We start from the raw sequence: 27143 nt of genomic DNA on the forward strand, positions 1-27143 counted from the left end.
TTGTGAATAGATCTAAATGAGAAAACAGCGATGCGCCCGAGATCAAAGTTTAGATAAATTTGATAAATTTCGAATAGATCTGAACTAAGCCATAGCGATGCACCCGAAAGCTAAAGCTCAGATTTACTCAGTAAATGAAGACTTACCAGCAAGCCAAGTCGCTCAAATGTGAGGCGTCCTTGATCAGCTTGAAAGAGCTCACAGAAAAAGAAAAAGGGCGGCGAAGTCGCCGACGAAAAAGTAAAGTGCAAGTAGAGTAAATTTGTGTTTGTTGGATGTGTATCAATCTTTACAATAGCCGGGGGGTTCATATTTATACCCCATGCTAAAACAATCCTAGCCAATTACGGCAAAGCATGATTCTATCCTAAGAAATAAAACTAATTCTAAAACAAGATAACTATTGCCAAACCGAAGCCAAAATATCTGGTCAATCTCTCCTTCCTCAGTCAACAAGATTTCCAACGGTGATGCACGATCACCCTTCCAAGTCCACCGTTCGTACTATTCAGAACCTTTTCTTCTCTGCTACACCCTTCCTGGACACGTGCCAAAATCTAGTGTCAACAACGGAGTATGAGAACCATCAGGCCTATACTCCCAAGTGTGCACAGATCCATCAGGATACTTAAGCTGAGATTGAGCCATGGTAGATCGACCTTTCAAAACAGGACATATAGTAGAATGTGCCTAATCAAGTGGCCAATACCATAGGTCGATTTACCAGTAAAATATTCCTTGCAATGATTACATATAGTGCCAGTTTGACGTTCCTTACCACTGAATACCTCATAGATCTCTCTAAGTCATTCCAGATCTTAGAGGTGGATGATCTCCTCTTCCTGGAAACACCATTACCACTGGCATCATCAATGCTCATGCTCTCAAACCTAGGTGGATGAGCAGCCTGCATCTAAGGAAGACCTGGACTTCTGTTTCGAGGTTGATGGCTGCATTGCTGCCAAGCAACTCCTCAGCATCCGCAGCCAGGTCATCATCATCATCTCTGCGAAGAGCCAACGCCTGCAACACACAGTTGTAGGATGTAGGGTTGTCGACATCAGCCGTCGCTGGCCTCCGGTCCCTCAACGACCTGCACAAGAAACAAGTGAAGCCGAGAAAGAAACAAGTCCCAAGTCAATAATGAATCAAACCCAAAAAAAAGAAAACGGGAAGGCGAGCAGAGTGGGATACCAGACTTATTTTTGGCTGGGCCACTGGAGTTGTCGTTGATGACCTCACCGAAGACTAGGAGAGGGAGAAGGGGGATTGGAGAAGAGGAAGGCAAAGAAGGTCGAGAAGCAACAAAATAGGGGGGGCAGTTCTGACGGTGAGAAGAGGAGCACAGGTGGATGGTGAGTAGAGAAGGCAACTAGATCTTGCTCATGTCACCACAAATCAGTCTTCCCCACCTTCCCCTTCTTGAATCCTCATCACAGGCCCAGGAGAGGCAGGAGAAGGGCTCATGCCGAGCCAGCATTGGATCGGGTGGCGCGTGAGCCGAGGAGCTACATCCGATGAGCAGAGGAGCCGAGGAGGCGGAGCCGCGTCGCAAGAGGCGAGGAGGACCACCGAGAAGCTATATCCAGCGAGCAGAGAGGGACATTGTATCTAGGCGAGGAGAGGCGAAGGAGGTGAGGGGAGTGGGGATGGCGAAAGGGTGGTTCATGCGTCGAATGGGGCTAGGGTTTGGGAGCAAGCTGGCTCCCGTTGTATAAAAGGAGGGGGTTGGGATTGTGGGCCTCACTAGCCTCCCGTGATTGAGCTGGCCCACCGAGCCTGGTCGGGCTGGGAGATACTCGTGCCGGATCGGGCTGGCCCAGGCACGGCCCGACGCCCATGCCGGGCCGGGCCGGGTCTGTTTGATTTTGTTCCGGGCCAAAAACCGGAATGTGGGCTGGCCTGCGGGCCTCAGGTGGGATGGAAAACTATAGCTACATGAGGTCTAAGTCTGCTCACACCCATCCTCCTCTAAATTCATCCTCTATAAAGAATATCCCTATCTGGTCATCAAGATTATTTCCTCTATATCAACTTCTTCCGCGCCCAACCATCCTCTATATTCATCCTCTATCCCAACTACCTTGTAGTGGGGCCCACATGGCAAAGACACTGGCACCTATTTCTCTCCCCACCTCTCTCCGCCGCCCTCCCTCCCATTCTCTCTCTCCTGCTCTGCTCCTCGGGCCCATGTGTAGCACCTCCCCCTTCCTCGACGGCGCCGCCTCCTCCCTTCCCTCGAATCGCCCCCTCCGCTCCCCTCCCCTGCGTTCCACCCTCCCCGGCGTGCGGCCATGGCGGCCTCGCCTCCCCGGCGTTCCTCCCCTCCCCGGCGTGGGGCTATGGAGGACTCCCCTCCCCGGCGCTCCTCCCTCCCGGCGGAACGGCCATGGCTGGGCGGGGCGCGCGTGGTGCTCGCCCACCTCCCTCCCTTCTCGTCCTTCGCCGCGGGGCGGACTGGCTAAGCGGCCGCAGCAGGGAGGCCCGCGCGTGTGGCGACGGGGCGAGCGCAGCGTTGCGGCCGGCGGAGCCGCGTGGCGGTGCGGGCGTGGCGTGGCGGCCCGCACATGGCGCGGCGGGGCAGCCGCGGCGTGGAGGTCGGCGCGCGGTGTTGCGGCCCGGCGGAGCGGCGCTACGGTGCGGCCCGCGTGCGGCACTTGCCCACCTCCTTCCCTTCTCGTCCATCACCGTGGGCGGACTGGCGGGGAGGCCCGCGCGCGACGCGGCGGACCGGCCGCGGCGGGCGACCCGCACGCGACGCTGCGGGGCGGCTGCGGCGTGGCGTACCGCGCTTGGCGCGACAGAGCGGCGCTGCTAAGCAGCTCGCACGCGGCGGAGGTGGCCGGTGAGCGCGTAGCGAGGCCCTTCTCCAGCGTGGCGGCTATTGCGAACAAGTTCGGCGGCCTGCTCTCCGGCATCATGCCTTCGACGGCAGCGTGGGCGCGGCAAGCAACAACAGCAGAGGTCTTGTGGGCCAGCGCGGACGATAGCGTGGAACTGCTATCCCGCTAGAAATAGCAGAAAAGGAGATCTCCTCTACTTTTGTGTTTGCTTTAGCGTGCACCACCGCAGCAACTTTTTACTCTATCCCTTACTGCAGGGAACCATGCTGTCCCCGAGCAGCCTAAAGTCTAGTACTTGTGTAGCACATGAAGCACAAATATTGACTAATAATTAGGGGTACTAAATAAAATTAGTTTACAAAACTAACTCCACAACCCATGTGCTACTTCGCGGGACAAATTTAATAAGGTCTTTGACTGTACGATTAGAGGTTGATTGTTGTAGCCTTACTGTAGCCAATCATATATTAATTACTGTCATTAAATTCGTCGCGAAAAATTACATCCATCCGTGCAAAAGATTTTATAAATTAATTTCATTTAGTACTTTATGTATTCAAAATTCTTTCTATAGCGCCAGTAGCACAACGGAAACAAACGGGCCAATCAAAAAAATATGTGAAGATCCTGCATCATTAGTGCGCAGTGCACACATAGCACGGTGACAGGCGGCTGGTATCAACGCGCAACGGCCACCAAACTTGATTCGATGGCGTGTGCGGTGAAGATGCGGCCGCGACGCCCTGCGCCGGCGGTCTGTGCTGTGTCAGCTGCAGGCCTCCAGCTCAGCCTCGGCAGTTGCTTTGCTCTCTCGCCTACCCACCCACCCTCTCATGGTTCTCATCGCTTGCTCTCTCCGCCGCTCGCGCCCCGCGGGTCAAATCCCCCCAAATTGGAATTGAGAATCCCCTAGGGCCGAGGAGTACGCGCCAGCTCCGCTGCCCGCTGCTGACCCCCGGCGCCAGGCGGCGGGACGCGTCTGCCTCCGAGGATCGAGGTTGATGGCGAGGGACCCGGACGCGGCGGCGCGGCGGCGCTGGACTCTGGTGCTGGTGAACTTGGCGTCCGTGCTGGAGAAGGCGGACGAGGTGCTGCTCCCCGCCGTGTACCGGGAGGTGGGCGCCGCGCTGGGCGCCTCCCCGACGGCGCTCGGATCCCTCACGCTCTGCCGCGCGCTCGTCCAGGCCGCCTGCTACCCGCTCGCCGCGTACGCCTCCGCGCGCCACGACCGCGCCCGCGTCGTCGCCGCCGGGGCCTTCCTCTGGGCCGCCGCCACCTTCCTCGTCGCCGTCTCCGGCACCTTCCTCCAGGTCCGTCGCTCCGTCCGTTCCTCTTCTTTCCCCACTCTTCCGAGTCCTCCTGCCTCTGACACCGCAGGCCCACGGCTCCACGTTTTTAATTCAATTTTTGCACGGCACCTCCTACCGGATATTCATCCGAATATTCCATTCGAAATTTGAAAATCAAAATACTACTAGTAGTGGTGGACGGATATTTATCGGCTTCCCTGACTCGTGGGCCCCGCTTGGGGTTATGGCCCACGCGCCAGTGGGAGTAGACGGCTTCCCGAGAAGCGTTCTGACTTAGCAACTTTGATTTGGCCAGATGGCCATCTCGCGGGGGCTCAACGGCATCGGCCTGGCGCTGGTCCTCCCGGCGATCAGCTCCCTCGTCGCCGACTACACCGACGACCACACGCGCGGCGCCGCCTTCGGCTGGCTCCAGATGACCTGCAACCTGGGCTCCATCCTGGGCGGAGCCTTCGGCGTGCTGCTCGCGCCCGTCACCTTCCTCGGCGTCGCCGGGTGGCGGCTCGCCTTCCACGCCGTCGCGGGCGTCAGCGTCGCGCTGGGCGCGCTCATGTGGCTCTTCGCCGCCGACCCGCGCGCCAAGTCAAAGACCGCCGCTTCGGCGGGGGAAGAAGCCAGGGAGCTGCTCCGGGACGCCAGGCGCGTCCTCGGCGTGCCCACGTTCCAGATCATCGTGGCGCAGGGGATCGCGGGGTCCATCCCCTGGTCCGCGCTCAACTTCTCCGCCATGTGGCTGGAGCTCGTGGGGTTCACGCACTGGGAGACCAGCGTCATCACGGGGCTCTACCTCTTCGCCACGGCCCTCGGCGCGCTCTTCGGCGGCATCGTCGGGGACCCCGTCGCCAGGCGCTTTCCCAACGCCGGCAGGATCGCGCTAGCGCAGATCAGCTCCGCGTCGGCGCTCCCGCTCGGCGCCATCCTGCTGCTCGCGCTGCCCAACGACCCGTCCACCGGCGTCGCGCACGCCGTCGTCTTCTTCGTCATGGGCTTCGCCATCTCCTGGAACGCCCCCTCCACCAACAAGTATGCTGCTCATCCAAGCCGCTAGCGTTGCATTACATTGCAAATATTCCACAACATGTTCTTGTGTTCTGTTTTCTCATTGTTAGTGTTGAATAATAATGCAGCCCCATTTTCGCGGAGATTGTGCCGGAGAAGGCCAGGACGACGGTCTACGCACTGGACAAGTGCTTCGAAGCCGTGTTCGCGTCGTTTGCGCCTCCCATCGTTGGAGTCCTTGCAGAGCGCGTGTTCGGCTACAAGCCTGTCTCTTCCGACACGTGCGTGGACACGGACAGAGAGAATGCGGCCGCACTGGCCAAGGCGGTTTACACGGAGATCGCCGTGCCCATGGCCATCTGCTGCCTGACCTACACCTTCCTCTACTGCACGTACCCGCGAGACAGGGAGCGTGCTCGGAAGGAGCTTCTGGTGGCGTCAGCTGACCAGCTCGGTGAGGAAGGCAGTGACAGTGCGCCGAGTGCGGTTCGCCCACTGGGAGATGAAGAATCTTCTGCCAGATCCTTAAATCAGAGGCTAATTTCCAGAGGAGAGTAGCAGGCGAAAGGCAGGTCGGGAAGCGCAAGACAGCCAATTTTACGGCTTTGTATCGTTTCCCAGATGATGTAAATCCTGGTGCTGCTCGCCTGCTCTTCAGTTTCAGATTCATCCTGTGGATAGACTCGATCTGACTCGTCGGAACTATTTACCAGGCCAGCTACCAATGGAGTGAAATGTACTCAGTGGATGCAATTCTAAATCTATTCAAATGTTGTTGTGCAAAAAAAATTCTACATGGAAATGCAACCTTGTATGAAAAGAATTTCAAAAAATGATTCGAATTGTCATGTGAAGAAAGAGAAATAAGATGAACACCACTATAATATACTCGTGTGCTTATTTTTATTCCCAACTGATTATTTTTTAAGGGAAACCACAAGAGTATAAAAAATATATAAAAAAATATAATGATAAGTGGTGCACAATATGTTCTTTTTCTGAGGGTGGTACACGATAGGTTGGATAAAGACATGTACAATCTGCTTATTTTTGTTTTTACTGTGCAGAGGTTATTTGTTTTGGTTTCTACTGTACTGTGTACTGGTGTAACATTGCTATCCGCATTGCCCAGCTAGTTTGATCCCAATCCTAGGTGGATGCAGCAGTGGGTCTAAAGGGGCTCCACCCCGCCCCCCTCCCATTTTGGAGGAGAAAAGGGGAAGGAGAAATCAATCCCTCCTTAATCCATTCCTGGATCCGCCGCTGATCCAAAATCATCTGAGCTATACTCGTTGACGCCATCATCACATTGGCCTCGGTCTGCCTGCTGCTCTGGTGGCCATTGTGCATGCATCATCATCTGAAGTCTGAAGTCTGAACCACCAAAGCACTGGGAGGCAGAGCAGCAGTCTTCCGATATCCTCTGAACCGATACCTTCATCCATTGTAATATTAACACCAATATCCTAATTAAGTACACCAGTCTTCCACTGGGAGGAATGATTTGCATAACATCTCAAAAGAAAACAATAACAAAATTTGACAATGGGAATTCTACTTGTGTCAAGGTGTAGAAGAGGAAAACTGTTCCCCACCAGCGAAGAGCGGAAGCTCCACTGCTCCAGCCCCTCCTGCGCAGCCACACCTGATCTCCTAGCTCCAGACGGCCGTGGATCCGAGCTCTCCTCCACGCGCTCTCTCCATTCATCCCATTAGGAGTTCCTCTCGTCGCGCAGGCTGGGAGATCAGGGAACAGCTCGCCACTGCCGTAGCCGCCCGCTCCGGCATAGGCGCCGACCCATACGCTGCCCCAACTTTCCCCTAACTTCCCGGCCCCTCTTGGTCGCGATGTGAGTGTAGTGACGGCGTCGCCGCCTCGCCAGAAGCTTGCCGGGTTGTTCGGCAGCAGGAGGCAATGACGAGGGACACAGGCGCCGCTGCCCCACCACCACGTCGCCAGCTGCTGGTGTTCCCTGTCCCACGTCGCACAGCCGTCGGTCGGCCTATGCGCCGGTGATTCCTTCTTGCTGCTACCTTTGTCGTCTTCCTCGTCACGCCGCACTTCACCATCCGGCCGGCATGTGAGGCGTGGTCAGGCCCCTTCAACCTGCGACCCTACGGGCTCCCGAACGGAAGGCCACTCTTTCGATGACTCGTCATCCCGTCGTGCGCCGCCGCTGCCACAGTCCAAGTCACGGGCAGAGCGTAGCACCGCTTTCAAAGCGTGGGCTCGTGGCAGATGCTATCGTTGTCTTGTCCACGATCATAAGTTAACTCCTGCTAGGATGCATTCCGTTGCATCCGCTGTCGTCTTCCTGGACATCAGGAGCGACATTGCTGCCTTTGGTCTCCCTCCGTCGCCCCACGTTCTCGCACCCCTGATGTCCAACCTCACCATCCACAACATGCTCGAAGCTGGGCGGATGTTGTAGCTACGTCCCCATCAGGTGGGCATCGTGATCAGCTACCGGCTTCAACTAATCCCAATGCTAGGTGCGGCATGGATGCCAACCCATGTGTTAAGTACGGCTGTCATTGTCATGCTACACTTGGTTTGCCCACCTTGGATCTTCCATCCATTTTGGGGCCTATGATGGAGTCGCTTTGTTCGAACCTTGAAGAGTTCTTCATGTCTCGACTCAAGGAAATACTGTGTCCACTCAAGGACGAGGCCTCTACCATCAAATTGTGGCTGGCACAGGTGGCTAACTACTTGGAACGTGTGGACCAATTAATCTAGTGAAAACCCTCATGCTGCTGACTTGGTTGGTCTGTTTGGTCCTTCTCCCCGGTTCATCGCTCTCAAACTCCATCCTTCTTCAATTCATTTGAAGTTGCTTGCATGCCTACACGGGACGCCATGCTAGATGATGAGAAGTCTGTGTCCATAGAGAATCGAGCCACTCGAGTGCTTTCAGATGCCAATGGATTGGAGGTGATCACTATTGGAGATATTGTGGGACAGTCATCCTCTAAGGATTTTGGACTTCCCATCGCCAATGAGATAGTTCTCGAACACACAACAACCCCCGCAATGCTGGACCAAACTCCCGAGTTCCAATCAACAACAACAGATACAATAACTCTCCCATTTTATGAGCCACCGAAAGGAATTTCCAATCTCGTCGTTGGGACATCGCCTTCGGCCACGAGCCCTTTGGATTGTGAGTAGCACGTGGTGGTTCCATTGGACCTTCCTGTAGAGCAAATGTTAATGCAAGTTGGCGCATCTATTGATGATGTTGTGGTGGTGGAAGATGCATCTGATGATGAGGAAATAGACTCGGATATGGGTCCGGCGATCGAGGACCCCATTGTCCTCCTCCTTGATGCGGATGCCTGCACCCAATCTACAGTTGAGATCAAGGTGGAAGAGCCCGTACAGCTGCATAATCTTTCAATGGACACAACATCCATTACAGATGCTACATACTGTCATGAAGTTTGAGGAGCTTGCTTGCACTCGTATAGACCCCCCCCCCCAATCAATAGTGACACCATTGGCGACATCAACAGCAAGACGTATGTGCAAGCACTATGACAAATCGTCAGTTCGTCGAAGTGTTCGCCTCGCCCAGTGCAAGGCGCTAAAAGACTTGGGGATTATTGCGAATGATGGGAAGCTTAACAACGATGCCATTCAAGAGTGTGCAGACATACTCAAGGAGTTGCCACCAGACCTCCTCAAGTCTTTAACGAATCTAAAAAGTAAAGACTTCTGGGATGTTGTGGCGAGGTTTACATTGTGTCTTCGTTAGTCTTGGTTGCTGCTTTCTTGCCTTTATGTTGTTTTTTGTTGTTTCTAGTCTCGTCAAGTGGAGTGGTGCGTCTGCATTGATGTCCCAATCCAACCGGTTGTTATTGAGTAGAGTTGGAGTGGAGTTGCGTGGTCGTGTTGATGTCTCAATCCAACTGGTCAGTTTCATTGTCTGGTCAATTTCATTGTCGTTGTTGTGCTCAGTCTGGGTGTTGTTTCTTCTTTCTAATATAATCGGCAGCTCTCCTGCCTGGTTCGTTTGAAAAAAAAAATTGAGAATGGTTCGAAACATCACCTGAAGTTACAATACTCTCAAAAGAAGTATCTGCCTCACATTGTAGAATGTCTAGACACAGCTTGTAATGCTTTTGTTTTTCCCCTCTTTGTTTCTTACTTGATGTAAACTTTTTTGCTTTATTTGATATATAACAAGGGAATCAAACCCCTCCTGTTCCCTAAGAAAAAAATCATCACTGTTTGTTTTTCCAAACAGTTTGACCACAAGAGCAAAAAAACTAAGGAGTAAAACAAGTTGCAAATTTTGCAAACGGATACATGAACTTGTCAAATATGCACATATACGGTCACATGTATGCCACGTAGATGTATTTTGCTTTGTGATAGGAGACGTGGATGTTTTTATGCATGTAACCTCCTTTTTTTTGTCCCTTGTTCTCATTTATATCTTAACCAGGGGCAAGACTGACCGAGATGCAGGAGGGTACGTTAGGAACATCTCATTATATATATAGTTTTCAAGTAGCATTGTATAAATATAACAATATAAATATCATTTTAATACCAATATCTCAATATTAGTTAGTGACAAGTAGCTTTCAACGAGAATTAAGTAGGGATAAAAGTGACTAAAAAATATGTAAAGCTCAAAATTTAAACGTATTAGTGAATATTGTTGGCGTGTAAGAAATGATTAATCGGCTTGGACAAAAGACATTATTGAACATTGCATTGACAGTTAATATAATATTTTTTAACTTTATACCTACTCATCTCCTATGGATATATGGATATTCCATGCATAGTCAATCTATTGCTTGCGGTACAACGTTTAACCGCCCAAGAATAAAATGTAGAACCTTTTGTATGTAGGTGTTTAGAGATTTTTACCAAGAAAAATAAAAAGATAGGAGATAATTTGAAAAAATCGTCCAAGTCACCTGCCATGTTGACAAAAATACATTTGCATGTGGTACAAGTGATCGTATATGCACATATTTGACAAGTTCGTGTATCAATTTGCACATTCTGCTACTTGTTGGATCAAAGTGATATAATCATACAAGTTTGTTGTATGCTGGGTGCTATTTACCCAAAACTAAAAAGTAATTAATCTATAACTAAAAAAATAAGTTGCCACCTGAAGTTTTCATTCCTTGAGCAGCGGATGGTCGAGTGCAGGCTGCTTCTCGGACTGTAGCGGCAAAAAGGCGCCTCTCCAGTTCTTGGTAACATTTAGCCGATGAGAGGGGGTTGAGATGAGCGTGCCTTTCGGCGCCCTCGGCTTTAGCGCCCTGCATCATCACCGGCTGCGGCGTGCCTATCTCTTCTGGCGCTGTCGGCGGCAGCGTCGCTGGCTATCAGATGTGCCACGCCATCTACAGCGGGGGAGAGTGCCCAGTCATCATACAATGCGGGCATCTGTTCCACCGCCAGTGCATTCGGTGATGACTGTGCCAGAACAGCACCTGCCCGACGTGCAACACAACTACAATCGCGCTGATCGGAGTCGGAGACAGTTGCCGCCATAAGTTTCTGAGGCTCAGAAGTCAGAACATCAGGGCATCAGGGCTTCTGATCCTTGGTGCTTTTTTGGGAGGATGTAGTGGATTCATTTGTTAGAAGATCAGCAAGACTAGGAGACTTCAGGGCTTGCGTCACGCTGGTTAGGTGTCGGTAATGGAAATAGGTTTTGTCAATTAAGATTGATGGTTATTAATAGATTGGTTTAGTTAGAGATAATAAGATATAGCAGGGAGATTGGTTCAGTTAGAGATATAAGATAGAACGTGGGGACAGGGGGTTCAAGCCCCCTACCCCAGAAACTCCATTGGAGGCAAAGGAGAAGAAGGGGAGGAGAGAGGGGAAAAGAAGAGGTAAAGGGGAAGAAAGGATGGAGATGGAGGGAGAAGAAGGAGGGAGCCCCCTAGACTCCAAACCTGCCTCCGCCAGTGATTGTATAAGGGAGTCGGCTATATAATGCCCCACTTTTGATGAAGTTGAACTTGAACTCATTTGCTCTGTTCCTCCATGTTCCCCACCTAATATATATATTTCAGGAGCCAGAGATAGCAAAATTATCATTTATCATCTGAAATGAAACGCAGGAGGAAAAATAGAATTATGACCTGCTACTTTTTGACCCATAAAGTCTGACTCCACTTAGTAAGATGTGTAAAGAATATGACAGCTCAAGCAGATCTCATACATGCATACAAGGGAGAACAAAAGTAATGACATTACTTTGTGTGCACGGAAATTCAAAACTAAAAAAGTTATAAATCATAAATCAAGTATCCAAATTAAATTTCAATTGCACAATTGTATTTCTTACGATAATATCTTCAAAACAAGACCGCACTTAGTTAAAGATAAAATAAGCAATTAGTTAGTGATTGTACTTGGGAGCAGGAATTTCCACTACTCACATCATTTGTGATTTCGGGTACTTTTTCGCTGCTGCCATTGTCACGTTGCGGTGCCTATTTTTCACCCGGCAATGGGTGACCAAGATTGGTAAGTTAGTGCAGGCCGTTGAGGCTAGGGGTGGACCCTACGGGGGGGGGCAAGGGGGCTCAAGCCCCCGTACCCCAGGAACTCTATTGGAGGCAAAGGCGAAGGAGGAGGAGGAGAGAGGGGAAATAAAGAGGAAAAGAGAAGGGAGAAGAAGGAGGGAGCTAGGGCCCCCAGGCTCCAAACCTGCCTCCACCACTGGTTGAAGCTAACTTGGCTATGTTTTCTGGGTATAATACAACCAAGGGGGAGGGGGGGGACAACTACAACTGCCACAACAACCGAAACACCAGGAAACTGAACTGATATGTTCTGTACTTTGACCCTCTGCCGGTGCAAAGGCATCTTGAGAAATCACTAGCGGGATATTTCAGTATTGAAAAAGAGCAATCAACACCAGTTGGAAACAGCATAGGCACATGACTAAATTAGTGCAAAACAACTCTAAAAATACCTTGCCATAGCTATTCAAATGTTTGGATTCTATATATGAAAAAATCTGCTATTTCATGCATTTATACCTCAAATTCAATTTATAATAACTAATTCGGTTCCATTAGTTGATTTGCTAAATTTGATCGAATGTACTTTCAAAGTACCTTGCCAAAGTCATTAAACAATTCATATTTGTTGATTCCAAGTGAGAAAAAAATCTATTATTTCATGTGTTTCAAACTCAAGTTGAATTTATATAAACTAAATCGTTCCCATAACATGTTTAACTATTCATGTTTGATGATTCTATGAAAAGAAATCCATTATTTCATGCAGTCATAGCTCAATTTCAATGTATATCACATGATATTGTTTAATTGCAAAAAAATTAAATTATCAAACAGATCTGAAAAATAATTAAAATTTGGCATGAAAGAATCTAAGATGTGTATTTTTGAATTCAAACCCCAATTCGCCAGTCACTTTGACTCGAAATCTGAACGGCTCCTTCTCAAATCTATGGATCTTCTCCATAGTTTCTTCGATCTGTAAGGAGTGTACTTGACAACATATGCGAAACCTTCTCAAAATTTTTTTACCACAGTCTTGACGTTTGAAATTATGATATCATGACAAATTTTATAATTTTCAGACTTAGTTTGTTTTTTATAGAATTTTAAATTGATTTGGCCACACATTCGTGGTCATGGTTCGTGAGCAAATTTTCCTTACATTTCATGGATACGGCCTCACATTGGACTTAATAACATGAATATCATTATATTCTGTTATTCAAAACACTTGCAGTTCAAATTTGACTTATCCCCAAGAAATTCGTTTAGTGAAATAAAATAATTAAATATAGTAAAAAGATCGAGAAACATACCAAAACTTAACATGGAGTATCACGTACAGTATGTGGATAGCGGAAAAAGTTGAAAACTTTGCCGTGTGCTTGACCTAAGGCACACGGCAAAGAAGGAAAACACACAGCAAACTTTTCATTTTGCCGAGTGCGTGTATTGGCACAGGACAAACTCTAACGGCTGTTAACCGGCCGTTAATGGTCCTGATGTTTACCGTGTGTCTCGGAGGCACCCGGCAGATAGAGGGGTCATCCACCCCTACAACTCGATTTTCAGGTGCGGACGACCAAACGGCCCGCCCTCAAACGGTCGTATCTAAAAATGGAGGAGCCGAGGAACAATGGCTCCTTCCATTTTGAGTTCTCGACGCTGACCCCTCAAAAAGAGTTCTCGACGCCGAGCATGCAGCAGCCGTGGTGGTCTTCTATAAGATGGCAATCGCCGCCGCTTCTGCCCCCACCGGACTCTCCCACCCGCCCGATTCACATGATGGAGCCACCGCGCATGCTTCTCTTCGCGGCTGCCGCGGCTCTCACTCTCCGTCTCCTCTTCGCCTTCCTCGCCATCTATGCCAGTCGGCAGCAGGACCCGGTCATGCCGGCCGCGATCGTCGGAGTCGTTGCGCCGGCAATGGCATCCCGCGTCGGCGGGGCGCAGGAGATGCTGCTCGTGGTGCGGAAGCTCGTGGTGGGTGGCGCGTGCCCTGACGACCTGGACTTCCACCACGCGATGCCTGATGGCGCCCGCCATCACCGCGCCGCGATCAAGAAGTGGGTGATCGTCGGTGTTGTCATCGCAGGCTTCGTCGTCATGCTGGGTGCGCTCGTCGTCGGCATCTACTGCCTCTGCGCGAGGAAGAGGAGGGCGGAACGCAGGGGCAGATTCAGAGTTTGGGCCAAGGGGGGCTCATTTTCTTCTTCCTTCTCCCTTCTTTCTTTCCCTTCGTCCTCTCTTCTTCTTCTTTCTCCTCTTCACTATGCCAAAATTTCTTAGAGAGGCATGTGGAGACTCCAATGTACAATATGGGGGTAGGGGGGCTGGTGTTAGAATCAGTGAGGGTTCTAGGATCGACTAGACACGGATCAAGAGGGGTATCTTCCATCTTTCCTTTTCACGAGTGCAAAAGGGTTCCTAGATCTAGAACATAGAGTACATTAGAGTACAGAGAGAGAGAGGGAGAGAGAGACCATCACCACCGGAGGAGCTTGAGGCGGCCATCACAGGTTCGCTGATGAAGATCTGCTCTAGGGCAGCGGCGAGCGATGCAGCGGCTTCACGGTCGTGGCGGCGTTGTCGTGGACGACGGCGCCAACGACGACGAACCAGGGTTGATGGTGGCGGCGGTGAGACTTCCCACTGCTCTAGGGCCTCTCTCTAGATCGGCTAGGGTTAGGGAATGTGGGTAAGGGTGCTGCGGCGCGATGATCCTCGTGTCGTGTGCCCCGGCCCCTCACCCCTTTTTTATTTTGGCGCTGTGCAGCGGGGGCCCACCAACCATTAAGGGTTGGGCGCCCCCGATCAGGACGCGGATTAAGGCCCTAATAGACTGTTGGGTCTATTAGGAAGGAGATCAATCCTACATTCTCCCCCTTGATCTCACTTTGTACTTTAACTTTATACTTTAACATGAAACTTTTTCCTTTAGTTGTTCCATCACAGATTAATAAATAGAGCATGCTTTATCGTCACGGTCCAAGACCGATAGACTCAACAGCTACCATACACATCACTGTTTTGAAACAAATTCTTTATCTTTTGGGCCTTTTTTATTCTCCAGAAATCACAGGCTTTCCCTTAAACCCATGCCGGCTATGTGTTCCATGAACACATTGGGTGGTAAGCCTTTAGTGAGCGGATCCGCAAGCCTTTTCTTTGTACTTATATGCTCGAGTGTAATAGAGTGATTCTGGATTTTCTCCATCACAACATAAAACTTTATGTCAATGTGTTTGGCAGCACCACTTGACTTATTGTTGTGAGCATAAAACACTGCTGGTTCATTGTCGCAGTACATTCTGAGTGGTCTTTGAATGCTGTCTACCACTCTTAAACCGGGTATAAATTTCTTTAACCATTCAACCTGCCCTGAGGCCTCATGACATGCCACAAATTCAGCGTACATCGTCGATGATGCAGTGACGCTTTGTTTGGAGCTTTTCCACGATATAGCTCCCCTTGCGAGTGTGAACACATAACCGGACGTGGACTTTCGGTCATCGATGTCCCCCGCAAAATCCGCATCTGAGTACCCTTCTATCTCTTCGGATTTTCTGTATGTTAGCATGAGGCCTTTCGTGCCTTGCACAAAACGTAATGCTTTCTTTACCATAATCCAGTGTGCCTATCCTGGATTACTTTGATATCTGCCAAGTATCCCGGTAACAAATGCTAAGTCAGGGCGTGTACAAACTTGAGCATACTGTAGGCTTCCGATAGCTGAAGCATATGGAACCGCTTTCATTTGATCGATCTCATACTGGTTCCTGGGACATTGAAATTTCCCAAATCTATCGCCCTTGACTATTGGAGCAGGTGAAGGCTTGCACATATGCATACTATATTTCTTTAGAACCTTTTCTAAGTATGCCTTTTGTGACAGTCCTAATACCCCTTTTGTTCTATCTCGGTGAATTTCAATTCCCAAAACAAATGAAGCTTCACCGAGATCTTTCATATCAAAGTTTGAGGACAAGAATTTCTTTGTCTCCAGTAGTAGACCAACATCACTACTAGCAAGTAGAATGTCATCCACATATAGGATCAGGAAAATAAATTTTCCACTTCTGAACTTTGCAAAAATGCAATTGTCCTCCTCATTTTCTTTAAACCCAAATTTTCTTATGGTTTCATCAAACTTTAAATACCACTGCCTAGAGGCTTGCTTTAATCCATAAATGGATTTCTTTAAACGACACCCCATATGTTCTTTTCCTTTCACGATAAAACCTTTTGGTTGTGCCATGTAAACATTTTCATAGAAATCCCCGTTGAGGAATGCCGTCTTTACATCCATCTGATGTAACTCTAAGTCATAATGTGCCACCAATGCCATTATAATCCTGAAGGAATCTTTACACGAAACCGGAGAAAAGGTTTCGTTATAGTCTATCCCTTCTCTTTGCGTAAAACCTTTTGCCACGAGTCGTGCTTTGAACCTTTCTACATTCCCTTTGGAGTCATGTTTTATCTTGTAAACCCATTTACAGCCTACTGTTTTGGCTCCTTTAGGAATTTCCTCTAAGTCCCAAACACCATTGGAACTCATTGATTTCATCTCATCCTTCATAGCTTCCAGCCATTTAGATGAGTGAATACTTCTCATGGATTCTTCATATGAAGTGGGATCACTCTCCATATGAACCTCTTCTGTATTATAAACTTCATAGTCATTAGAAATAGCCGACCTTCTTTCTCTTTGTGACCTTCTAAGGGCCACTGCTTGTGGCACATTTTGTGCCTCAACTTCTGGCACATTTTCCATAGGGGGCTGTAGCACCTCCTCCTCATGTCCAACCGCGGGTTCAGGCGGTTCCTGGATGACAGGTTCCAAACCTTCGCTCACTGTTGGTATGGGTGGAGTTGCGACAGGTGTTGACACCGTAATAACTGGAATAGTTGGCGCAGCAACAACCGAAGAAGGTACTGACGTCACTATTTCAGAAACTTTTGGTGCAGCATCAACAGGTAGTGAGAAAAATGGCTCTTGAATCATAGGAGTAGGCACATACACCCGCTTCTCCTCAAGGTCAATTTCTCTAGGTACCATGCTCCCCCTGATCATTTCACTTTCTAGAAAGACAGCATGTCTCGTTTCTACAAACTTTGTATGTCTGTCTGGGTAGTATAAACAAAAACCTTTCGATTTTTCAGGATAGCCTATAAAATGGCAGCTTACAGTTTTGGGATCCAGTTTTCCAATATTTGGATTAAACACTTTAGCCTCAACTGGGCTCCCCCAGACCCGTAGGTGAGTCAGTGAGGGTTCTCTTCCTGTCCATAGCTCATACGGCGTTTTGGGCACCGATTTGCTTGGCACTCTGTTGAGAATATGGATGGCGGTTTTTAACGCCTCCATCCACAGACTCAATGGCAATGTGGAATAACTCATCATATTGCGCACCATATCCATTAGTGTACGGTTGCGCCTTTCAGCTACTCTATTTTGCTGAGGCTCCCCCGGTGTAGAGTATTGGGCAACTATACCATTTTCCTGTAAAAACCTCGCAAAAGGTCCAGGAACTTGTCCATAAGGGGTATGTCGACCGTAGTACTCCCCTCCACGGTCTGATCTTACTATTTTAATTCTTTTGTCAAGCTGATTTTCAACCTCAGCTTTGAATATTTTAAATTTATCCAATGCCTCAGATCTTTCTTTAATTGGATAAATGTAACCATAGCGGGAGTAATCGTCTGTGAATGTTATGAACGAATCATAGCCATTCACACTTTTCACAGGAAACGGTCCACATATATCAGTGTGGATTATTTCTAATGTTCCTGCACTTCGTGTGGCACCCTTTTTGATTTGCTTTACAAATTTTCCTTTAATGCATTCAACGCATTGTTCAAGATCAGAGAACTCTAACTGTGGAAGAATTTCACTCTTCACTAATCTTGAGTTCTCTTTCTTTTCTTTGTTTCTTTCTCTGACAAGGATTCATGCACATTCACATTACATACAGAATACACTTTATCACGCAAAGATAATAAATAAAGATCATTGTAAAGGATAGCATCACCAATACAATTATTATCAAACCATAGTTCACATTTGCCATTCGCAAAATGACAACCAAAACCATCTGTGTCTAAGCGTGATACATTTATCAAGTTTCTTTGAAGCGAAGGAACAAATAAAACATCTTTTAATACAAGCATGAAACCATTAACTAGCTCGATGGAGACATCGCCAATAGCTTCAACATCTGTCTGTACTCCGTTCGCGACTTTAATGTGTCTTTCGCTTCTTTGCGTAGTCCTTGTCGAACGGAATCCCTATAATGAATTTGCAACATGCACAGTTGCACCAGAATCAATCCACCAAGTAGATTTAGAAAACTGTAAATACAGGGATTCATTAACAAATGAAATTACATTCTCACCATTCTTTGCCATTATCATCTTTAAGTAAGCGGGATAATCTGCTTTACGATGCCCCTTGTCAAAACAGTAGAAGCACTCATCTTGTGCTGGAGGGCGCTGTTGCTGACGCTGTTGCTGATACTTCTGTGGCATAGGTGCTTTGTCTTTGGACTTTGGGGAAGAAGCAGCATGGAAAGGCCTTTTCTTGTTATTATGCACAAAATTGACAGACCCACCATTCTGTTTCTTGAGTCTATCTTCCTCTTGTGCACACATGGCAATTGACTTTTCCATGTTCCACTTCTCTGGCTGTGAGTTATAGTTTACAACAAATATTGCAAACTCTTTTGGCAAAGAAGCGAATACCAAGTGCACCATAAACTCTTCTTTAAGATCCAAGTCCATTGGTTTGAGCTTGGAGTTCAAAGCGCACATCCCCATGATATGATCTCTTATTGTACCGGCATTGCCATAGTACCTCTTTGTGACCAACTGCTCTATGATCTGTGTAGCATAAGTCTTTGAAGAACCAGTAAACTAATTCTTTATCTTTGCAAGGTACTCAGCAGCTGAATCACACTCTCTAATTGAACCCAAAATGTTAGGATCAATTGTGTTCTTTATAACTGCCATACATTTCTTGTTGGCATTATTTCACTTTGTCTTTTCGAGATCATAAGCCATCTGTAAGGGAGCATAGTCCCTTTGCTTTTTCTGCCACTCAGCATCAGTGTCAGAATCTCCTCTCACTGGAGTCGGTGGCTCAGTGAGCTTTGGAGTGGTGATTATCTCATCCACTTCTCCACAGATGAAAGTAAGATCAACCTTGTTGATCCATTTGCCATAGTTGTCTCCTTTTAGTCGGGATGTGACTGATGAATCCAATCAAGTTCATCCCCGCTGAAAATTTCAAAAAATAGTGAGAACATAATAACAATAATTGCATGTAAAATTCCAACGTTGGTCAAAATAGAACATACAACTGTTTATGCAATTAAATCTATATCACCGTTGGGCAGAAATAGAAATAAATGCACAAGAACTATAAAATTATAGTATTGTAATTAGCAACGTTGGTCAGAAAATTAACAATACCATAATCCTCAAAATTACTTTAAACATGCTCTGAATTTTAATTGTCTCGTTGGTTCGAATTAAATTAGAGAGCAAAAACTTTAAACTTTGCAGCGGAAACATGTAAGAATTTCTTTTTCCAGAAGCAAAACTAAAAACTTTTATCTCTAAACAATAAACACGTTGGTGCAAAATTGAATAGAGATCACACTATAATCAAAAACCATTCAAAAACTATTGAAATTTGCTTCTGGAAAAAAGAAAAAACAATGAAATATCAATAACATTGGGCGGCCCAGAGACGAAAAACGGCCCACGTCCCGCTCAGCCACCACCTCATGGGCCCGAGGTCCGACAGCCAACGGCCGGGCCGCCGATTTGGCCCGCCGCGGCGTCCCCTCCCCCGCCCGAATGGGCCGCTTGCCGGCCCAGAAGGCGAGGCGCTCTCGCGGCCGTTGATCACGATCGGACGGTCGTCCGCGGTTTTCGCCAGATCAAAAACCGCGTCGCCGTCGCCGCGCCCCAAACCCTAGGATCATTCTCTCCCTCCCCCTTTCCTCTCTCCACGAGCGGCGGCAGCCACTGAGTGGAGGCGACGACGGCACGGCTGGCCGGGAAGGGTGGCGGCGCCGCTGCGGGTCCATTCGCCGCGTGCGCACTCGCCCCCGTGCGAGCGCGCCGCCGTCGAGCGGCCTCAATGTGGCGCCCGAAGCCGCGCGCGCACCGGCGACTGGATCCCGGCGAGTGGCGGTCCATTCTTTCTGTTGCGCCGGTGAACCGGCTCTGTGTAGAGCTCTGCGTTCGAGACGGTGGTGAGGCCCTGGTAAGCCCCGCCACTCTTTTCCCCTAGGGTTAGGGTTTTGCTTTTGAGTTCGATTTGCATCGATTCTATTGGACCTTTCTTTGATTCTTTCGATTCAAGTCCGAATCCGTCTTTGCCCCTACTGGATCTATGCATTAGCATGATGACTGATACCATTGTTAGAATCAGTGAGGGTTCTAAGATCGACTAGACACGGATCAAGAGGGGTATCTTCCATCTTTCCTTTTCACGAGTGCAAAAGGGTTCCTAGATCTAGAACATAGAGTACATTATAGTACAGAGAGAGAGGGAGAGAGAGACCATCACCACCAGAGGAGCTTGAGGCGGCCATCACAGGTTCGCTGATGAATATCTGCTCTAGGGCAGCGGCGAGCGATGCAGCGGCTTCACGGTCGTGGCGGCGTTGTCGTGGACGACGGCGCCAATGACGACGAACCAGGGTTGATGGTGGCGGCGGTGAAACATCCCACTGCTCCAGCGCCTCTCTCTAGATCGGCTAGGGTTAGGGAATGTGGGTAAGGGTGCTGGCGGCGCGACGATCCTCGTGTCGTGTGCCCCGGCCCCTCACCCCCTTTTTATTTTGGCGCTGTGCAGCGGGGGCCCACCAATCATTAAGGGTTGGGCGCCCCCGATCAAGGCGCGGATTAAGGCCCTAATAGACCGTTGGGTCTATAAAAAAGAGATCAATCCTACTGGAGCCCCCTGCCCCCACGCTGGCTCCGTCCCTGGAAGCACGGGAGCTGTCGCTGCGCGCGACATGGAGCCCGCCATCTGTTCAGCGCTCGCAAAGTACGTGTGGAACTCACTTATTGGCATTGATTGAGCTGAAGGCTGAGATTTCTAAACCTGAAATTGGTAGCTGAAATCGTTGCCGCGCGCCCTGAAATCGACGCTGTTGCATTGGAGGAGACCGTGACGAGGTAGCTGTACATCACTGACGCCTCCACCGGCGAAAACAACGGCAGCCGACTGTGCCGCCGACCCTACGGCTCGGTGAGGTCGACACGGTGGGGCATGGTGTCGTCGCGCATCCGCGCTCTGGACTCGGCAGTTCGGCGGCCTGGATGCATGGATCACGGCGGTGGAGAGCGGACGCGCGATGTGTGGGTGGGTATGGGGCGCGAGGATGGCGGCGGCCGTGGTGACGTGCGGCGGGTGGTGGTGCCGCGTCGGGGGATTGTGGCCTCGCGGGGGGCGGCGGCGCGACGTACGGCAGGTGGGGGCGGGCAGGGGCAGCGCGACGTCCGGCGACTCACGGGGAAGCAGGGGAGGGACGGGATCGTGGGGGCGGGGGTGCGACGTGTGGTGAGCGGGGGCGGCGGAGCGGCGAGCGGCGAGCGGATCGGCCGGGCGGGGTGCGATATTGGCAGGAGGGGAAAAAGCGGACGGGCGAAAACAACAACGAACGGACGAAACGAAGGGAGGGAGAACGAACCCAAAAAAAGTCACCCTTACTCCCTTTTTTAGTAGTAAGTGATAAGTGATGTTTATAAATTGAAACAACAACGAAAGACAAGTGGTGCTGTCCGGCCGTCACCTGAAGTGTGTGCTTCTTGAGCAATGGATGATCCAACGGAGGCTGCTTGTACATGTCCACGCAGTCAAAATCTATACCGTACTCGTCCTACAATTTCACCAAATAAAGACGAGGTCACATCTGCAAACATATCCGGCGTTCGTCTCCAACTCTCCACGTCCTCTCAAAAAAAATCGCAGAAAAAGCATGGACGTCAAGGTTACCTTCAAAGATTTGACATAGGGTTTGTTGAGTATCTTGAGCTTTGTTCTGTCCATTTGCAAATTCCTACCATCTCCAAGAGTTTGGTATTTTTAAGTTGGCAAATCTCCAAAAAAATTTATCAAGCTACAAAAAGAACCCCTCTCCAAGAGTTTGTTATTTTTAACTTGCCAAATTAAGAAAAAAGAGGCCCACAAGGCTTTTTTCCCCCACGCACGATCTGTTGGCGCGATTCTATCGTTGGCCACAGCGGCCGCTTCGCAGGTCACAGCCGCCGGTCTCTTCCTCCCTGCCGGCCATCTCTTGGTCCCTGCCGAACCTATCCTCCATACCGCCAGCAACACCACCATGATCTCCATCGAGAAGAATGTCTGTCAAGAATCCATCTCCTTCCATTTGAATGAGTCTAAAAAAAAAGGATCGGATATAAACCGATATGCTATGGATGTAAACCAATATTCTGCTAGTGCCAAGTAGCTCTGTCAAGCATTAACACAACAGTAACTGAAATATTCTTTCTTTGGCATATAAACCGGACATACAGTTTTCGCTATATGAACTGCCAAAAATGCTCACTAAAACTAAGCAGCAGCCTCAGTTTGATGATTATAGCAAAGAACTGCCAAAAATGAACATAATGATTATAGCAACATTCGTACTTAAAATGCTCACTAAAACTAAGCAGCAGCCTCAGTTTGATGGCTTTCGAATATATCCAGGTACTACTACTAGCAGAACATTGTTTGATTCAGCAAAACAATGTTCTCAAACTTTAGCTTGATGGACTAATGTGCCACCTCTTGGGCAATTTGCTGCTAGCAAAATCTGAAGTAGGTCTACCACTTAATCAAGAACTCTAAGCATATTGCCCTGCATGCAATTTGGTCTTAAAATAAAACTTTCAATTTTATAATTTTCTTTCACACACAAAATCTGACTCTCATTATCCCTGAAGGAAAGGGAAACAAAAGGGAACTGTTTCAAATTCAGAGTTAAGTAGAAGCAGACACAATGAGAAATCCCTAGAACCATTACACTTGTCCACCATCCAATGCTGAACAAAAGTAGATGCTCGAGACCCAAATAATCCTGGTTCAGAAGGAAGAATGGCCAAACTAAATGTTGGAGTATATTGAGCCCGTGTGTATAGAGGCTCATCTAGAGGCCCATGTATAGACATTAAATGTACCCACCCATCTAGGATTGGAAGAATACAGAAATTATTCTCTCCATTATGGTATCAATAGCCTAGGGTTAGGTCTCCTCTTTCCCTCTTCCCTCTCCTACCCAGCCCGCCGCCGCCGCCGGCAGCCATGGCTGGCCGCCGCCGCCGGCAGCCATGTCTGGCCGCCGGCCCCTCCTCCTCTCCCCTCCCCTCCTCTCTCTTCCTTCCCTCCCCTCCCCTCCTCCTCCCCTACACCGGCCGTGTGGCCCGCAGCCGCTTGGCCCGCCGCCTGGTCCTTTGTTCCGGCCATGCGGCCCGGATCCACCGCCTGGCCTCGATCCGCCGCCGCCGGGACCCCTGCTCCGGTCGTGGGGCCAGGATTCGCCGCTGCGGGGGCATCTGCTCCGGCCGTGGGGCCCGGATCCGCCGCCGCCGGATCCTCTGCTCCGGCCGTGGGGCCCGGATCCACCGCCGCCGGGACCTCTGCCACGGCCGCTGTTGCCCTGGCGGCCCTCGCGCCCGCAGCTGCTGACGCCGCAGCAGGGGCCGCCGCCGGGGGAGTCGCGGGCGCAGCTGCCGCGGCGGGCGCCGCCGCCGAGCAGCAGGCCGCGGCCCAGCAGGCTGCCAAGGCCGCCAGCACCGCCCACCAGGGCCCCCTGCCCGACGCAGCCTCTGCTAGCGCTTGTACGGTGGCTGCAGGGCCTACGGCCGCCGCGCAGGACGCCCACCGCGCCGCCGGGAAGCAGCCCGCCGCCGCTGATCCCACGTGGCCCGAGCTCGGGATGCCTCCCGTGGATGTGCCGCTCTCCGCCGCCGCCTTCCGTGGGCAGTAGGCCGACGCCGCTCTTGCCGCGGCCCTCCTCGCCGCCAAGTCGGAGGCTTCGGCGGCCCAGGAGCGGGTCCGTGTGGCTGCCATCGCTTGCGAGCGCGAGCGCGCCACGGCCGATTCCCTCGCTCTCCGGGTCGCCGAGGCAGAGCACTTCCTCCGTGTCTCCGGCCAGCTGCCCGTCGACCTCGAGCACGGTGCCTCTTCCTCCCACCAGGCCCCGCCAGCTGGATCTGGAGCCCGGTACGACCCGGCCGACCCCATGGTCGCCCAGCTTCACCTCCAGGCCGCCGGCGTCCAGAACATCAGGGCCCTGATCTCCATCCTCCTCGACCCCGCGTCCTCCTCCTACGGCCACTGGCGGGACCAGGTCCTCCTCACCCTTCGCCGCTACGCCCTCGACGACCACGTCATCGTCGACTCGCCGATCGAGGCACGGGACGTGGCATGGCTGCGCCTCGACAGCGTCGCCCTGTCCTAGATCTTCGGGACCATCTCCCTAGATCTTCAAGACCTCGTCCGGACCCACGGCGGCACCGCGCGGCAGGCCTGGGTGGCGCTCGAGGGGCAGTTCCTCGGCAACGCCGAGTACCGCGCCCTCCAGCTCGACGCCACCTTCTGCACCTTCGTGCAGGGGGACCTCTCCGTCGATGAGTACTGCCGGCGGATGAAGAGCATGGCAAATGCTCTTCACGACCTCGGGGATCCGGTGTCCGATCGGGTCTTGGTGCTCAGTGTCCTGCGGGGCCTGAGCAGCACCTACGACCACCTGAAGGGCTGGATCGCCCGTCAGAGGCCCTTCCCCACCTTCCTGCAGGTCCGGGACGACCTCGCCCTCGAGGAGATCACCAGGGGTCTCGCGCCCGGATCGTCCTCGCCCACCCCCGCCGCGCTTGTTGCTACTCAACCGACCTCCTCCACTGCTCCTGCCACCTCCCTGCTCGGTGCTGCTCCCACCGGGCAGACCGAAGGAGGGGGGGCCATGGACGTCGCCGGCGGGGGGGACTTGGTGGCACTGGTGGCCCTGCTTCTAGGAGTACCGGTACCGGTGGGGGCCGTCGGGGCGCGCCGACTCCGATTCCGGCTCCCACTACTCCTGCCCCTGCCCCTGGAGGTATGCCCTGGCCATCCTTCAGCAACCCATGGTCAGGGCGCATCTCGATGTGGCCGTTCCAGGGTCCGGGAGGGGGGCCTCGTCCTCAGCTCCAGCCGGCGGCCATGTTCACTGGCGCTGCTCCTCTCTTCGCGCCATCCTGGACTCCGCCCGCTCAGCACAGCCAGCAGCCGACCTGGCCTGGGGGGTGGGACCAGGCCGCACTGGCGTAGTCCTTCAGCACCATAGGACTGACGCCGCCGGCCAGCACCGAGTGGATCGCCGACTCGGGTGCCTCGTTCCACACCACTCCAGATGCTGGTATCCTCTCTTCTGTCCGACCCCCACACCCCTCTTGTCTTTCTTCTATCATGGTTGGTGATGGGTCTTGCCTTCCTGTCACCGCCGTGGGTTCTGCTCCGCGTCTTCCTAATGTTCTTGTTGCTCCTCAAATGGTTCACAACCTTCTTTCTATTCGTCATTTTACTGCTGACAACTCTTGTTCTATCGAATTTGACTCCTCTGGTCTTACTGTGAAGGATTCGGCTTCCCGGCGTCCGCTCCTCCGATGTGGTAGCCCGGGGCCCCTTTACACTCTTCGGCTTCCTGCTTCCGCTGCCTCGCCTTCGGCTTCTTCGTCTACTGCTTTTGCCGTGACGCCTTCTTCCACCACGTGGCACCGCCGGCTTGGTCATCCCGGCCGCGATGTTTTGGCTCAGCTCAGTCGTAGTACCGATGTTCCATGTACTAGGGCTCCTGCTGAGCTCCTCTGTCATGCGTGCCAGTTAGGTCGTCATGTTAGACTTCCGTTTTTTTTCTTCTTCTTCACATGCTGCGCATGCTTTTGATCTGATTCACTGTGACCTGTGGACATCTCCTGTACTCAGCATGTCTGGCTATAAATATTATCTGGTCATTGTTGATGATTTTTGTCATTACTCTTGGACTTTCCCTTTGCGCGAAGTCTGAGACCTTCCCCACCCTCCTCCACTTCTTTACCTGGGTGTCCACTCAGTTCGGCCTCACCGTTAAGGCCGTCCAGTGTGACAACGGGCGGGAGTTCGATAACTCCACCTCCCGGTCCTTCTTCCTATCTCGGGGTGTTCAGCTGCGTATGTCTTATCCGTATACCTCTCCTCAGAACAGCAAGGCTGAGCGGATGATTCGCACGACGAACAATGTCGTGCGCACCCTTCTGATCCAGGCTTCTCTCCCCCCACGCTTCTGGGCTGAGAGCCTCCACACCGCCACCTACATGCTCAACCACCTTCCGTCCACTGCCTCTCCTGCTCCTACTCCCCACCATGCTCTCTTCAGTACCCCTCCTCGCTACGACCACCTTCGGGTCTTCAGGTGCGCGTGTTACCCTAACACATCCGCCACCGCTTCTCACAAGCTGGCACCCCGCTAGACTCGTTGTGTGTTCCTCGGATACTCCCCTGACCACAAGGGGTACCGGTGCTTTGACCTCACCTCTCGCCGCGTTCTAATTTCCCGACACATCATCTTTGACGAGTCGGATTTCCCCTACTCCACTTCCTCCACACCTTCTCCTGACCCCGAGCTGGAGTCTCTGTTTCCGACTGACCCGGTGGTTCAGCCACCGTTACCTGTCTGTCCTTTTCCTGCAGGTTTTCCTGGCACACCAGCACCGTTTCCGGTGATCCCTACTGCGCCGCGCGGCCCCAGTGCCCTCGGTCGCGCCACGCGCGGCCCCCGGACCTCCGGTCGTGCCGCACGCGGACCCGGTGTCTCCCGCTGTGCCACGCGCGGCCCCGGTGCCTTCCCCTGCACCTGTGCGGTATGCTCAGCAGGTGCAGGTGTACCGGCGTCGTTCGGCGTCGACACCGGCGCCGCCTCCTGCTCCAGAGGCTCCTGCGACACCGACACCGGAGCCGTCGCCGCCGCCGCCTCCTCCGGCTCCCTCTCGAGCCGAGCCAGAGGTGTACCACCCGCCAGTCATCCATCGGGATCCTCGGCATATCCATCCCATGGTGACTCGGCGGATGGCATCTCCGGCCGCGACTCTCTCCGCCACCAAGGAGGAGCCGCGAGTCTCTCCAGTACCCTCCTCTGTCCGCGACGCCTTGGCGGATCCTCACTGGCGTCGCGCGATGGAAGAGGAGTACGCGGCTCTTCTTGCCAACTAGACGTGGGACCTCGTGCCGCGTCCGTCTGGTTGCAATGTGGTGACTGGCAAGTGGATCTGGAAGCATAAGCGTCGGGCTGATGGCACACTGGAGCAATACAAGGCTCGCTAGGTTCTTCGGGGGTTCACTCAGCGACCTGGTGTGGACTATGATGAGACCTTCAGTCCAGTCCTGAAGCCCGCTACGGTGCGCACGGTCCTCTCGCTTGCGCTTTCGCGCTCTTGGCCTGTG

General features: G+C 51.5%; 2 protein-coding genes across 2 annotated transcripts; one reads left to right on the forward strand and one right to left on the reverse strand.

Annotated features, from left to right (window-relative positions):
• Nucleotides 1–3608: 3608 nt before the first annotated feature.
• On the forward strand, nt 3609–6030 carry LOC120679566 (quinolone resistance protein NorA-like). Its single transcript, XM_039961175.1, has 3 exons — nt 3609–4153; nt 4449–5176; nt 5281–6030. Exons 1-3 carry the CDS (start codon nt 3845–3847, stop codon nt 5708–5710), a joined length of 1467 nt encoding a protein of 488 aa, XP_039817109.1. The 5' UTR covers nt 3609–3844; the 3' UTR covers nt 5711–6030.
• Nucleotides 6031–17787: 11757 nt separating this feature from the next.
• LOC120677483 lies at nt 17788–18361 on the reverse strand. Its single transcript, XM_039958636.1, has 2 exons — nt 18064–18361; nt 17788–17956 (listed from the first exon to the last, which is right to left on the reverse strand). Exons 1-2 carry the CDS (start codon nt 18335–18337, stop codon nt 17910–17912), a joined length of 321 nt encoding a protein of 106 aa, XP_039814570.1. The 5' UTR covers nt 18338–18361; the 3' UTR covers nt 17788–17909.
• Between the last annotated feature and the right edge of the window lie 8782 nt (nt 18362–27143).

This window comes from Panicum virgatum, chromosome 6N, assembly GCF_016808335.1.
Source record: "Panicum virgatum strain AP13 chromosome 6N, P.virgatum_v5, whole genome shotgun sequence".
NCBI classification, from domain to species: domain Eukaryota; kingdom Viridiplantae; phylum Streptophyta; class Magnoliopsida; order Poales; family Poaceae; genus Panicum; species Panicum virgatum.